The 13,226-nt window shown below is 39.2% G+C and overlaps 1 protein-coding gene across 4 annotated transcripts; it reads right to left on the bottom strand.

Annotated features, from left to right (window-relative positions):
* Positions 1 to 5,683: 5,683 nt before the first annotated feature.
* Positions 5,684 to 12,534, bottom strand: LOC136550330 (uncharacterized). 4 transcript variants are annotated; one of them, XM_066541872.1, is made up of 14 exons: positions 12,257 to 12,532; positions 11,441 to 11,579; positions 10,929 to 11,132; positions 10,268 to 10,337; positions 9,904 to 10,100; positions 9,742 to 9,817; positions 9,574 to 9,648; positions 9,410 to 9,489; positions 9,169 to 9,295; positions 7,916 to 7,975; positions 7,428 to 7,478; positions 7,188 to 7,346; positions 6,422 to 6,554; positions 5,684 to 6,318 (listed from the first exon to the last, which is right to left on the bottom strand). In XM_066541872.1, the coding sequence occupies exons 3-14, from the start codon at positions 11,096 to 11,098 to the stop codon at positions 6,149 to 6,151; spliced, it is 1,368 nt and encodes a 455-aa protein (XP_066397969.1). In that variant the 5' UTR covers positions 11,099 to 11,132; positions 11,441 to 11,579; positions 12,257 to 12,532; the 3' UTR covers positions 5,684 to 6,148. The 4 variants fall into 4 exon arrangements, with proteins under 4 accessions (XP_066397969.1, XP_066397968.1, XP_066397970.1 ...); XM_066541871.1 differs by lacking the exon at positions 11,441 to 11,579; XM_066541873.1 differs by lacking the exons at positions 7,916 to 7,975; positions 11,441 to 11,579 and having other exon boundaries at positions 12,257 to 12,534.
* Between the last annotated feature and the right edge of the window lie 692 nt (positions 12,535 to 13,226).

Below are 13,226 nucleotides of genomic sequence, written 5' to 3'. Positions count from 1 at the left end.
GGCGAGGACGTTCGTGCCTGGATTCGCCGGCTGCACGAGGACGACGCTCCCCGGCGGCGCCGCGGGGCTCAACTACCCGTCGTTCGTCGTGGGCTTCACCAACGGCGCCGACGTCCGCGTGCTGACGCGCGCACCGTGACGAAGGTGTCGGAGGGCGCCGGACCACCTGGTGGCGGTGACCGGTACAGTGACCGTCACGCCAAGGACGCTGGAGTTCGATCGACCAGCGGAAGGAGAAGAGGAGCTACAAGGTCGTGTTCAGGAGCAAGAAGAGCTACAAGGTCTAGGTTATTATTCTTATTCCATTCCATCATCGCTGTACGTATTCGCGGCACGAACGAACGTTTCATTAGACGATTAGAACTAGGAGCACGAGAAGCAGTAGCAGTGGCCCTTGATGAAGTTTCCCCTGCAGTGTCCGCAATGGCGCATCTGCACCAGGCAAGCGGCCGCGCAGAGCATCTCCACGCACGGCCCTCTGTACAGACGCGTCTCGGCGCATTGGCTATTGGGGAACGCGCCGCCGGCGACGGGGGGAGGAGGCTCCTGCTCTTCGCTTCCGCCGTCCAGATGCTCGCTTTTCACGTGACCTGCCGTTCAAATGACCCGGCTGAGACCATCGACAAATCGACAGACGTGGAAAAGTCATTTGGAAAGAACAAATCTATATATAGATTTTAGAATTTATTAAGGCCTCCAGCACTTATTATACTCTAACAAAAAAATGCAAGGAGATCCAAGTTTGTATTAATTTAAATATTTTAGCTTTGACCATGAACATCTAAAATTTTATATAAGCTAGCAACAGAAGTTCAATATACTCCCGCCGTCCACAGAAGAATGCCATTCTCACATTTCAAGGAGTCAAACGCTCTGAACTTTGACTAAATTTTTATATAAACATTTATGATACAAAACAAGTACTATTAGATTAGTTATAAAATATATTTTTATAATTATTTATTTGGAGACATAAATAATAATACTATTTACTATAAATCTGTTTAAACTTGAGTTCGATTGACCGGCACGGATACTAAAATTGCATTCTTTCCGTGTACGTAGGAAGTATCAAACTACTTCCATGACATAGGAGTAACTCTTTACGTATTGCTAGTCAATCGAAGTGTATAAAGTTTGTCCTCAACTCCTCATTGAACATATAAAGATGGGCTTATATCTATGATCTCGAAAAGAAAAGAAAAAAAATGCATGGAGGATGCGGCTGTAATACAAGCCTACCTGCAAAGACAAGAGCGACCAGCAGAAGCATCGTGAGCACGACAGTCGCTGGAGCCATTTTGCACAGCTTTGTAGTGTACTTCGTGGGTCTTATCTTCCAAGGGTCCCTTCTGAGCTCTGGGCCTCTCTGGCCTCCTCTTTTATAGGCGCCTGGCTTGGAGCCCTGCACAGAGCAGCTAGTGTACAGTTTTTAGCGTTTTCACCTGTAGTTTTAATGATTCCTTTCTAGTGGTTTTGGATTCTTCAAACAACCTTATTATTAAATGGAAAATGGATACGCTCACAGCCTCACCACTAATATAATATATGCTTTCTACTACCATTCGAGTCCAGCTTAGGATACGCAACTATTAAATCTGTAATTACACCTAAGAAACTCCGTGTTAATTTTCTTCCCAAAGATTCCAATCGTTTTACCTTTTCATATCTTAGTGCAAAACAATGGATTTCACCGACACAAGATCATCCCAACAAGAGAGAAAAAAAAGACATAAAATAAAAACAACTACTCCCGCCATCCCGCAAAGAGTGTTATTATCACTTTAAAAAAGTCAAACATTTCTAACTTTGACCAAATGTACAAGAGACTATTAATATTTATGATGCACAATAAGTATCATTATATTAATCTTTGAATATATTTTTTATAATAAACTTATTTGAAGATACAAATATTGTAATATTTTCACAAATCTAGTTAAACTTAAGAAAATTTAACTTGCACAAAACCTTAGGCGTCTTTCTTTTTAGGACGAAGGGAGTACTCCCTTCATACATGAGCATAAGCGCTTTATGGCGAATTATTAAGAAGGAAGGAAAAAGTTCATAGTGCCGCTAATCTATATCTATATATTTATATATCTTATAAAAGTAAACTTCATTATTTTTCTATCTCAACATGCAAGTTATCTATCCCCTATTAAATGTCATACCATCCTCCACTAACTTTGAATCTTAGCATGCAAGCTATCCATGTCATGCCCACTAAATGCTACATCCCCCTCTCCCTTAATTTTCAATCTCTTGATGCAAATTATACAAGTCATTTAAACTAATTGCACTTACTATTTTCAATCTATCAAGAATACAAGGCATCCATATAATATATTTGTTTGTTGTCCATGATCTTATAATTCATTATAATATTTTAATAGTTTTTTATTAGGTTCATTCTTTATCTTACTAGATTTTGACCAAATCGATACAAGAACATTTAAGTCCAATCATACTCTATTTCTAAGTCCCACAATAATGCGCGAGGTCTTCTTCTAGTTAAACAGTTGAGACTACACCTGACTAGCGTAATTGCATGCTGACCTAGGGCAATCGATACAAGAAAAAACAATTTTAAATCTATGAGTATACAATTCGCTACATCTATATCTACATATCTATATATCTAGTCTACATCTATACCTACACCTATATTTATATACATCTAATTTTTTTACTTAAAAAGTGCATAAGGCTAGTACCTCAGCACAGCACATCTCAGTGATTCATTGGATGACTTTGCCCCTAGTGGGAAGGGTTAGAGGCATGCTTATCGGTGCCACAAAGTAGGTACATATTGGGCTTGCCCTCATCACCATGGCATGTCGATCTTCCTCTTCTCTTCATCTCAATAGGAAGTCCTCACCCTAGATAACATGGATTCTACAGAACTCTCCATTACTTAGGACATCTAACCTGGAGGACATGGAATTTCGAAGAAAATGAATACCTACTTGCTCTTGCAATTGAAGAGGGAAGTTCAATTAACCCCGTGAACTTGTCATTGAGTGTGAAAACGCCCTCTCAACTTCAACACCAAGAATTATATGTCCTCCAATTTTTAAAACCGGACAAAATAACGCCCTCCTCCAACCATTTCAAAGTAGTTTCTCACGCGGTTTTGGCTGATGTGGCATGTGGGGGCCCACATGTTATCGGTCTTTTTAGGTATGCCATCTTTTATTGAATATTTGAGCTTTTAAATAATCTCAAATAAAAACAATTTCAACAAGAAAGTTTTAGATCTTGTTAAGCACTACAACTTAGGTATAGTGTGTCTCATATTTGGTCGTTTAAAAAATAAATAAAATAAATTTCAAAAACTAAAAACTAAAAATGAATATTTGGGCATCTAAACAATCTGAAATAAAAAGTTGTCAACTAGAAAATTACAGACCAAAGTAAAAATGGCAACTTTGGTATAGACCATGTAAACATTTAAGGTCATTTGAAAATTTTAAAATAATCCCAAAATCTGAGAACTTAAAACAAATATCTGCATATTTAAACAGTCTTAAATAAAAAAGTTATCAACTAAAAAGTTATAGATCGCGTTGAAATTTACAACTTTGGTAAATTCCATGTTAACATCCAATGTCATTTCTTTTCTCGGACACAACATCCAATGTCATTTCAAAAATTTAAAAATGTGAATTACAAAATGTGATAGTTTAAAACGAATATGTGCATCTAAAAATGATCTCAAATAAAAGAGTTATCAAATGCAAAGTTATAGAACATGTTGAGGTTCATATGAAGTTTGTCTTCATATGATTTCATATGGAAAGGTTGTAATTTTTTATATAAAAGAAAGAGGAGAGAGAAATGGAATACTACCTAACATGTGGGCCTCTACTGCCATGTCAGAAGCTATTTTGAAATGGTCATGAAACGTATTTTGTCTGGTTTTAAAAGTTAGAGGATGTATGATTTTTGGTATTAGACTTGTGGGGATCTTTCAAACTCAGTGACAAATTAGAGGGTTAAATGGACCTCACTGTAATAAATTTCCAATTGGTTTCATATTTAGGCACGTCACGTCACAAAAGAATGCTTAGGAGAACACAAGAAAGAAACTAACCCATTGTTTAATATTGATAGCTCACACAAGAGCAAAATTTCCATGACCGCTCAGCTTATGAACATAGCATCAGTTCACCTGATCTTATTTTTTTCGAAAGGCAACACCTGATCTTATTCTCCTGCAAAGTTTCTACGAAAGAGCCATCGCCCATCAGTTCTTCCACTCGAAGGCCACTGGGCTCCTGACTCGATGGTGGTGGTGGTCCTAATGATGTGTCCGAAATCCCACACCCTGTCTTCCGGTTTGCGAAGGCTTCATTTCTGAATATCAGAATAGCGCACTATATAGAAGGCTGAGTCGACTCGGCCATTTATAATAAAATACAGTCCACTAAGAACAGTTCAGGATGCATTACATACAAGTCATATAGTATACTTAACCATATAATTAGTACTAAATCCGTTCCAAATTATAGTTCGTTTGACTTTTTTAACCTCAAGTTTGACCACTCGTCTTATTCAAAAAACTGTGCAAAATATTACTTTTTTTTGTTGCGGCTTGCTTTATTAACAAAAGTTCTTCAAGAATGACTTAAATTTGACTATATTGGCATAAATTTTTTTAATAAGACGAGTGGCCAAATTTAGGGTCAAAAAAGTCAAACGAATTATAATTGGGAACGGAGGGAGTAGAAGTCTTCTCGCTCCTATGCTACTTTTGATTCACACTAGCTCATTGCATACATTCTTGAGGGATGCAACACACGAAAGCACCAAATTGGAGAGGTGTGTTTGTGTAGTACAAACTTAGCCTGACGCACTCACCTTAAGGAATAGGTTGTAGTCCGTATAAATAAATTTCGTTAAACAATGGTGTAGATGAATTTATTTCTGGTATACACTTATTATGATGACACTAGTATCCTATGTTACATGACAACTTTAGTAGTGCTAGCTAAATAGGTAAGGTAGTAGTGTGCTTAATCCTATAGCTAATGGCCACTAGCTGCAGCTTAGTAAGTTTATCTGTGATTTTTCTTTGTATCTGCTAATCCCTTCAAAACAAAGCAGACCTTTTTATGCACTACATGTGAGAAGCCTTGCCAAAGTTAGGGTTACTTACTGGGCTAAATTCATCCGGTTTTGAATAAAATTGCAGATAAGAACTGTACTAAATGTGTCTTTGCAAAGCAGCTGAAATCATTTGGAATCGCATGCAACAATAGCACATTTGGGAGACCAAACGTGTATTGGAGGCTTTGCAAGTTGCTACAGGTGGCGTGCCACATTGTACACACATTTTTTTTTAAACCGCCATCGGAGAAAGAAATCCTTAAAATGAATTGCAGCTTCTATCATCCAGCACTTGGACATAGCCGTTTTCATTTCTATGATAGAACTGCTGAAGGAATCAGTTTAAAACAATATCAAATTTGGAACTCTCCCAATTGTATATTACACGTATGTGTGAATGTGATAGGGTTGGAAGGTGACAGATGACAAGTAAACATGTTCCTAGAAGAATTTCATGTTCATCACGCCACTAGAAATAGGGCAGTTAGCTTCCATACCATGTTTGTATCAATGATGAACTGTTAGCATGCCTCCTGAATATCAGAAATAATTTACATGAGCATGGGCGACATTATTTCATCCATCAATATTATATAAAACGTTTCTTTTGAATCATGATTCTATATGTACACCCTGCGAACATTTACAATGAAATTACAGTCCTGTAAAACAAGGACCAGAGACATTCTTTTCCTTGCCAATTACTATATGTGCCTAGTTGGCAGTTTTGCTGCTTTCGAAAAGAATTACCATACAAGCAATGCGTTGTCCTCAACAATGAAGCTAAGGTTATATTTACAATCTTCTTGCCCCTATGCTACTTCTAATCCCTACTCAGAACGTGTCTGAGTACATTCTTTCCATCATAATTTATTCAGACTATATATATGAAGTCAAAACGAATTGACCAGGTACCCGATTCCTCCTTTTTTGCCTATAATGTCGTTAGTATCTTCAGGCTCCAGCAGCAGTGCCATTCTATCGAGCAATTACTGTAAATGTTCACTGTGAACCTGTAATAGTGCCACCAGTGAAGTTATGCTAGAAGGGGCTCCACCAAAGGTCTCCGCCGAGTATCAGGGAGGTCCATGGTATAAGCTACTATTGCTGAAAGCAGTGAACAGACAGCTGGAACTAAACCCAAGCCAAGTCTTGTAACTGAATAGCCAAATGCTGTTCCTAAATTTGATCTGATCTTTGTACTTCCTGCCATGCGAAATTCCAACCGCATCAAAACTTTTACTGGAAGATTACAAATTCAATTTTGCTTATGATGATGTTTCAGTATTAAGATAGTGACAGTAATTACCTTGATAGGACTCAAGAACATACAGAGCTACTCCACATGAAACTTTGTCAACAAAACTTAATGAGCCATACACAAAAGCACAACCATTTAGATCTTCTCCTACTAAAACACCTTCCATGCTAATACTTGTCACCTGGTATCAACGAAAGCACAGGAAAGATAAAATTATCTAAGAGAACTCCCGTAACATCACAAGAGCATACACTAAAATATGTGTAAATGAAATTCAGCTGAAATTAAACAGGATACAGTAACACTTAAATTGAAAGGGAAAATAAAAAGCTCATAGTAAGAAGTTTAACATATGCAGATATATACAGGTTGCTCACAAGTGTTGCAGCACAATGTTAACAGTAACACATCAACAAATAAACTAAGACATACCAAAACAAAATTTATCTGATCATAACATGGCATGTTGAGTCCGCAACATCTCACCAAGGTATATAACAGAACTGAACAGCAAGGACACATTTGCTAAACCAGATAGTCCTGAAGGTCAGGATTGAAATTTAAGCGCCAGCATACCAGATACATTAGCAAGCTAACAACTAGGTACATGGACGGTGGGCCAGAATAAGAGCATACCACTATGACATGATAAATTGATAATATACCTCCGTACAAGTATATTTTTTCTTTAAATGTGTGTATTATCAAATTAGCTACAAAGTATAAAATTTAATTACCATACTATAATAAATCTCCTAAAGTTTTTATCATCTCTTGGAAGTACAGGTGTTAATTGAGATTACAGTATACTTACTGTCATAAGTGCATTCGCAGCTCCTATTATGGTTGAAATGGCATACATGAGGTTGTGCATTCTGCTCGGTAGAAAAACAATTCCAAGACCTGACAATATCCAAAGCACTGCTCCAGCTGAAAAGTAAAGCTTAAGACGCCAACTTGACCATCTAGTCTCCTGTAAACAGTTTTGAAAGTAATTGAGTTGAGTAACGAAGTATTAAATTAGACAAATTAGATATTAACAAAATAGTCTGACCTGTAATATTACAGATACTATCAAACTGCAGATGTAGATAATAGCAGGTACCTGAAAAGGAAAATGAAAAATAATTAATCCAGGGGAAAAACTATATGCAGATGGGACAAACTACTAATTCTAACAAATACAGGTCATTAAAAATGCTATTGTGTCTTCACTGGGGACGAATAAAAAACCATTTTTATTTAACATATGATTCAGTATTCAAATTATTAGCCATCAGATATCTGTGACCACCAAATGTACTAGAGTTCATAGAAAGCAAGCTTCATTTCAGAAAAGGCTTAAATTCAGAAGCTTTTGAGGATTCAAAGTTCTTAATTCGTTGACAATAAGTTATACTGAATATAATAAATCACTCGTTTGTTCAATCATTTAAAATTTCTACAGTAGCATGTTCATCAGTTGAGTACGCTTTCACAAGGATATATCAAATGATAAAGACAAACTAAATGCAAGAGCCAAAACAAATGGAAGGGACTTACCAATGCTTTGGAGTATTGATTCATTTCTAAATCATTTATTACATAGAAAGCGAGAAATGCCTGTTCAGAAAAATGAAATGTTATCACTGACTGGTCATCTGGTTGAAGCTCCAAGCAAAATGACAAGTCTTATAGTCCAAATCTACTTAAAATAAAGGTAATGCAAGTCTACGTACACCAGAACTTTGTGATAATGAACAAAAGAAGTTCGTTAATTTGTCCAAGAAACATAAATGGTAATCCAGTAACATTCATTGCTTCAAAATATGAATAAACTATAACGTATAATAAGAATTCACTTAGTCTAGGATGATCTGAAATTGGTACATTTTAACACAATACTATCTTGTTGAAACAATGTATATATTTACATTTATAATACAGAAATGAACAAGTAATTTTGAGATATGTAACATTTAACACCAGAGGAAAAATGAACCTATATGTACACTTTCTCATTAGCATGTGAAACTGAAGACGGATACAACAATTTATGCTATTTTGAGCAAGTCGAGGTTCTATAAGGGCATGTACAGTGGACTAGTGGAGGTGCTTATCTAAGAAAATCAGTTTCGTTTTTTTTTGGCCATATCATAAATCATACACACTAGGTTCTTATAAACTGGATACAATGCTTAAGCTCGCTCGGGTGCTTAAGGTGTGCTAATAATGTAGTTAAGCCCATTTAAGAACTAGTTTGCATTTGAGGGATTAACTTTTATGCATGTGCTTAATAATGTGACAACATTCTCTCTCTTTAAGCACTCATGCCTAACCACCTTGTGTAGCATGTGCCCTTAAGAGAAACCACAACCAACTATAGAATACATGCTCAACGTAAAAGCAAAGAAAAAGGTAAAGAAAAACTTAGATAGGGATATATGCTCCTAACATGAGACATCTACCAGCATAAAGAAAAAGGCACTATGCCCAGAAATATTCTAAAGCTTGCTATGTATCTGAAAAACACTCTCAGAGCCACAAAATAATATATTGTGGTACGTACTGGCATGCCTTATGCTGGTAACTTTACGGTAAAAAGGGAAAGTCTACTCTTGAGTACAGTATATTAATCTACTGTAGATAGTGAGATACCCTCTGCCACAGCTGGTAGAATAATGTTAGGGCCGAAAAGGAGCACATAACATAAATCAACAAGAGTAAACAGAATGCAAAGTATAAATGCGTTTAGAAGCTCCCAAAAGAAGAGATAATTTCATCCCTATATCACAGAGTAAAAGATTACAAGGTACCTGTGAAACATTGGTCACCAATCTAGTCAGAGTGTAGACTAGAGCAACTTGGTAGTACAATACTTTCTTGAACCAGTAGGCCCATGAAATTCTGGAAAGACTCTTATCCATGCAGTGCCGGATTGATCTAAAGATAAGGATTTTGTTTAAAAATAGCAAAAGAAAAAAAAGGAGATGAAAAACCTAGGGGAAGTCGATAATTTTTCCAAAAGAATGTTAACTATGAAGGTTTCCATCTTACCCAGGCTCTTTGGTTCCAACCAAGAAGATGACAACAAAGCAACATCCGAGGGAAATGGACACATAAGCAATCCAACGATACTGGCCAAAGTATTCAAAAATATAATGAAAATGAAGAATATCAGAAACATAGCAATACAGATTAGTAAATATACAAGAGAGTACCTGAACTAGTACGTTCACTGACTGCAATAGAGTAAATATCAACAAAGCAATGCCATACAGGCTAAGATTTGCAACCTAGCAAAAGCATGAAAATTAAGAACATCAGATGCAATTACTTTGTTATTATTTGGACATGGTAGAATGAATGATCGAGTAGAGTGTTCTAACCATCGTGAAGGCATTACGACAGCTTACAAGTGAAACCCGGCTAGTTGGATTTGATGACATGCAGTTTACCATAGACCTTAGGAGCATATGAAAGATATCCATAAATGTAATGCTGAAACCATAGAAAAGCATGGAGAGAAATAGGGAAAGAAAAGCCAATACATGTGAGCGACTTGAGTAACTGCCCAACCAACATTAAAAATAGCGGCAAATGTGCTGTATCCAACAGTCTCCAAAGTAGATGAATTAGTTCCCATAAGTTTGCAAGGAACACAGCTACCAAAAACAGACGAGAAGGAAATTGCCACTAAAATAGATCCTCCTGCATGCCACAGTTTGAAATGCCCAAAGCGATCCATCTGGAACAGAAATGGTATGTTCACAACTTTATATATCTACCCCCAGAATCATACACAGTAAATGCTAAAATGAATCTAGCTTGTTGTGACTAAAAGGAGGAGAATCAATTAAATGTTGTTTTATTGCAGCTTCTAATAAATGAATCATGTTATTTCTTGGCTCATACCAATTCCCCAACAAAGATTGTTGTGAAGCCATCCGCCAATTGTCCAGAAAGCATGACAGTAGCAGCATCGCTGCAAAGGTGAATTATAAAGTAAAGTGTCTGAAATAATCCTGAAGCTTTTACTTCCAAGCTGTCAGCATCTCAATATTTCTCAAAACCTGGATAAACAAACATGATCGAATCTGACAACTCAAGATTTTCGGCAGACTCTACGACATGTCATGGATCAGAAAATTAGTAAGCACTTTCTTAGTAACTAACATGTTGGCACTGTCTTACTAGTTTTTTAGCATTGTAAATCATTATTTTTCTTTCTGAACATTACTAGCGCTAGTAGTAAAAAGGGACAGCAGAATTTTGATGATCAGTTGTGCAAACATTTGAAAGTTTTAAAGTTTTTTTTTTTATCAAGGACGTTTTAGAGTATATTGCAGTAAAATGTTTTATATAGTAACTTGGAATTAAACATGAACTTACTTCCTAATGCATAGCAGCAGAGGTAAAATTCCTCTTGCAGTAGAGTAAACAGAGTTAGAGTAAAGCTAAAGTGAGTGCATAAACACCTCCAATTTCACATGATTTAGCAACATGCTAGAGAACAGAATATAACCATATGCATTACAATCGGAGAAAAAGGAGATGTAACCCAGAGAGCACATACCCTGGACTAAGTCCCAAATCCGTCAAGAACACCAGCAAATAGGTAAACCAACAAGATGATGTGATGTCATTGAGCATATGCCCAGAACCGTAAGAGAGTATCGACACTCGCCCTAAGGGCTCGTCCAATTGTGCATCATCTGATGACTCATTGTACCTCATATTAACCATTAACTGAAGTTAGCAAGACTACAAAATTGTCCACCTGCACCAAAATGGCACTCATGTTACATTCAGTTATTAATATGTAAATAGTATATCACTCCCAACTTCCGAAAACAGAATAATACTGCAAAGCTGCTGTGCAGAAGATCCACTAAAACTGAAAATGTTTGCATGTTACTCATGAGTTTTGGGAAACAATGTAAAATTGCAGCTCAAAAACCAAATTTCAGTTCATCTGAAATATATTTGGATTGATCAACTGGCAACAAGCTGATAAATGAGCATAATTTGTGAATTTATACACGATTCCTACAGTAACAGAACAGACTGATCCTGACATGTACTTACATTGTTCTGCAATAAATACGAGGCATGGACCATCTTACTGATGGCAATTGGGAAAGTACAAGACCACTGCGGAAGGTCAACCAGGCTTTAAGTCGATCACCCAACTCGAATACATGTTCATTTACCCAGCCCCTACGGTCTATACAGGCAACAGGAACTACTTCAGTGTGCCATAGTTTTAGGAAGAAAGACTCGAACGAAATTGACAGGCGGAAAGATATATTCCCATTTCCACCAAGGCAATAACCCCGCCGCCCTCCCACTCATTCCAGAACTTTAGCCTCCTCTGGGGTTACCTTTTCCCATTCCGATCAAGTATTCCCACATATTCACGCCCACACATCCAGCCTGCCCAAACATTTTCAATAGGAATCGAGATGCACTAAAAAAAAGTTTCGCCACAAGATCGATTTTTTTGGCAATCCCAGGTTCAGGACTGAAGGACTGGCTGCAGGGGTTAAGGCCTTCGTTGGATGGATGTGTATCTACTTTGTTCCGTGTGAGTGAAATGGAATAAAACTTAGTTTAATTTTACTCCAAGGGCTTAAGTGGAAACCAAATTGAATCAAACAGTAAGGAGTACGGAGTACGCATTAAAAACTTGCGAAAAGGATCGGTTTTTTAGCATCCCTGGTCCACACGAACTGCCCGCAGGCTGTAAAGAAAACTGCACACATCCGTCCTAAGTCACGCGGTAAGAAGCATCCCCCAGCCTCGAAATTCCATGGCGATCAAGCACGGACAAAGGCGCAAGCCTTGTGAGTTCCGTCCCCAAGAACCTGGGAACCAACGAAGCGGAGGCAGAGAGGAGCTCACCTGCAGGCTGCAGCAGCGAGGGCCTCCGGCTCTCCGCCGCCCGCGCCGCGCTGCTCCTCTGGTTCAGAACTTTCTTAAAGAAGGAAACCCCGCCGCAACTATATCTCGGGAGTCAGGACCCAGCCCCAAGGAAGGCGACGGGGACACGAGGAACGTCGCGTGGACGGCAGGCAGGCTGGGCCGCAGGGGTGGGAATTGAGGAGGAGCGGGGCGCGGACCGCGGAGGGAGCAGCGGAAGCGGGGACGCAACGAAATTCTGGAGGAGAAATATATAATAATATATAACAGAATTAGGGACTTGGGGGCGCGCCGAGCGCCGAGCGCCGAGCGCCGAGATCGCGGTGCCCGCTCGGGTGGTGGGGCCGCCGGTTGGAGACGAGACGCGGAAAGATTTTTTGGAATTTTATAATCGTGGCGGGGCCGGCGCGCGTCGCGTCACGTCACGGCCGTCACCCCCGTCCCCTGGACCGCCTACCCAGTACCCACCGAGCGGCTCCCGGCACGGGTGGAGTGGTCAGTGGCGGGCATCGGACACCGGAAGGGGACGCCTGACCTGAGCCTTACGCCTGACGTGCACCTTTCTATTCTACCCGTATACTGGGTGTGGGCGACAGGCGGACGAATGGTTGCCCGAAACGAGCTGGCGAGCAGCGGTTGGAGCATCCGCGCCGCGCGCGTTCTCGGGCGGCAGAGAGGCCTGCGAGTGCTTGCCTGCCGGTCTTCCCTGTAAGAAGTGGTAAAAACGGAACGCTAGTACCACGTACGTTACGTGTATGCCGCTGTAGCGTGTACGTATCCGGTTGCTGTAGTCCTCAAAGACGGCTCCCGCTGCACATCTCCTCTGCAGCCGCGCGGCGGACGTCGGTCAACAAAGGACACAGTTGGAGACGTAACGTATGGGAGGCCACATGGACCTGTGGGTGTTCGACTGAACCACTTTCAGCTTGTTTTAGCTTGTTTCAGCTTATTC

This window comes from Miscanthus floridulus, chromosome 4 (assembly GCF_019320115.1).
Source record: "Miscanthus floridulus cultivar M001 chromosome 4, ASM1932011v1, whole genome shotgun sequence".
In the NCBI taxonomy this organism is placed as follows: domain Eukaryota; kingdom Viridiplantae; phylum Streptophyta; class Magnoliopsida; order Poales; family Poaceae; genus Miscanthus; species Miscanthus floridulus.
The sequence above is the reverse complement of the archived record's forward strand: the minus strand, read 5'-3'. Positions and strand labels throughout refer to the sequence as shown.

Bases quoted from the DNA above. Each gene is read 5' to 3' on its own strand.
- LOC136550330 (XM_066541872.1), bottom strand. From the start codon at position 11,098: ATGGTTAATATGAGGTACAATGAGTCATCAGATGATGCACAATTGGAC. The intron at 9,296-9,409 runs GTAAGATGGAAA...CCTTATCTTTAG, and splicing joins GTTGGAACCAAAGAGCCTGG to ATCAATCCGGCACTGCATGG. The intron at 7,347-7,427 runs GTCAGACTATTT...AACTGTTTACAG, and splicing joins TAGTATCTGTAATATTACAG to GAGACTAGATGGTCAAGTTG.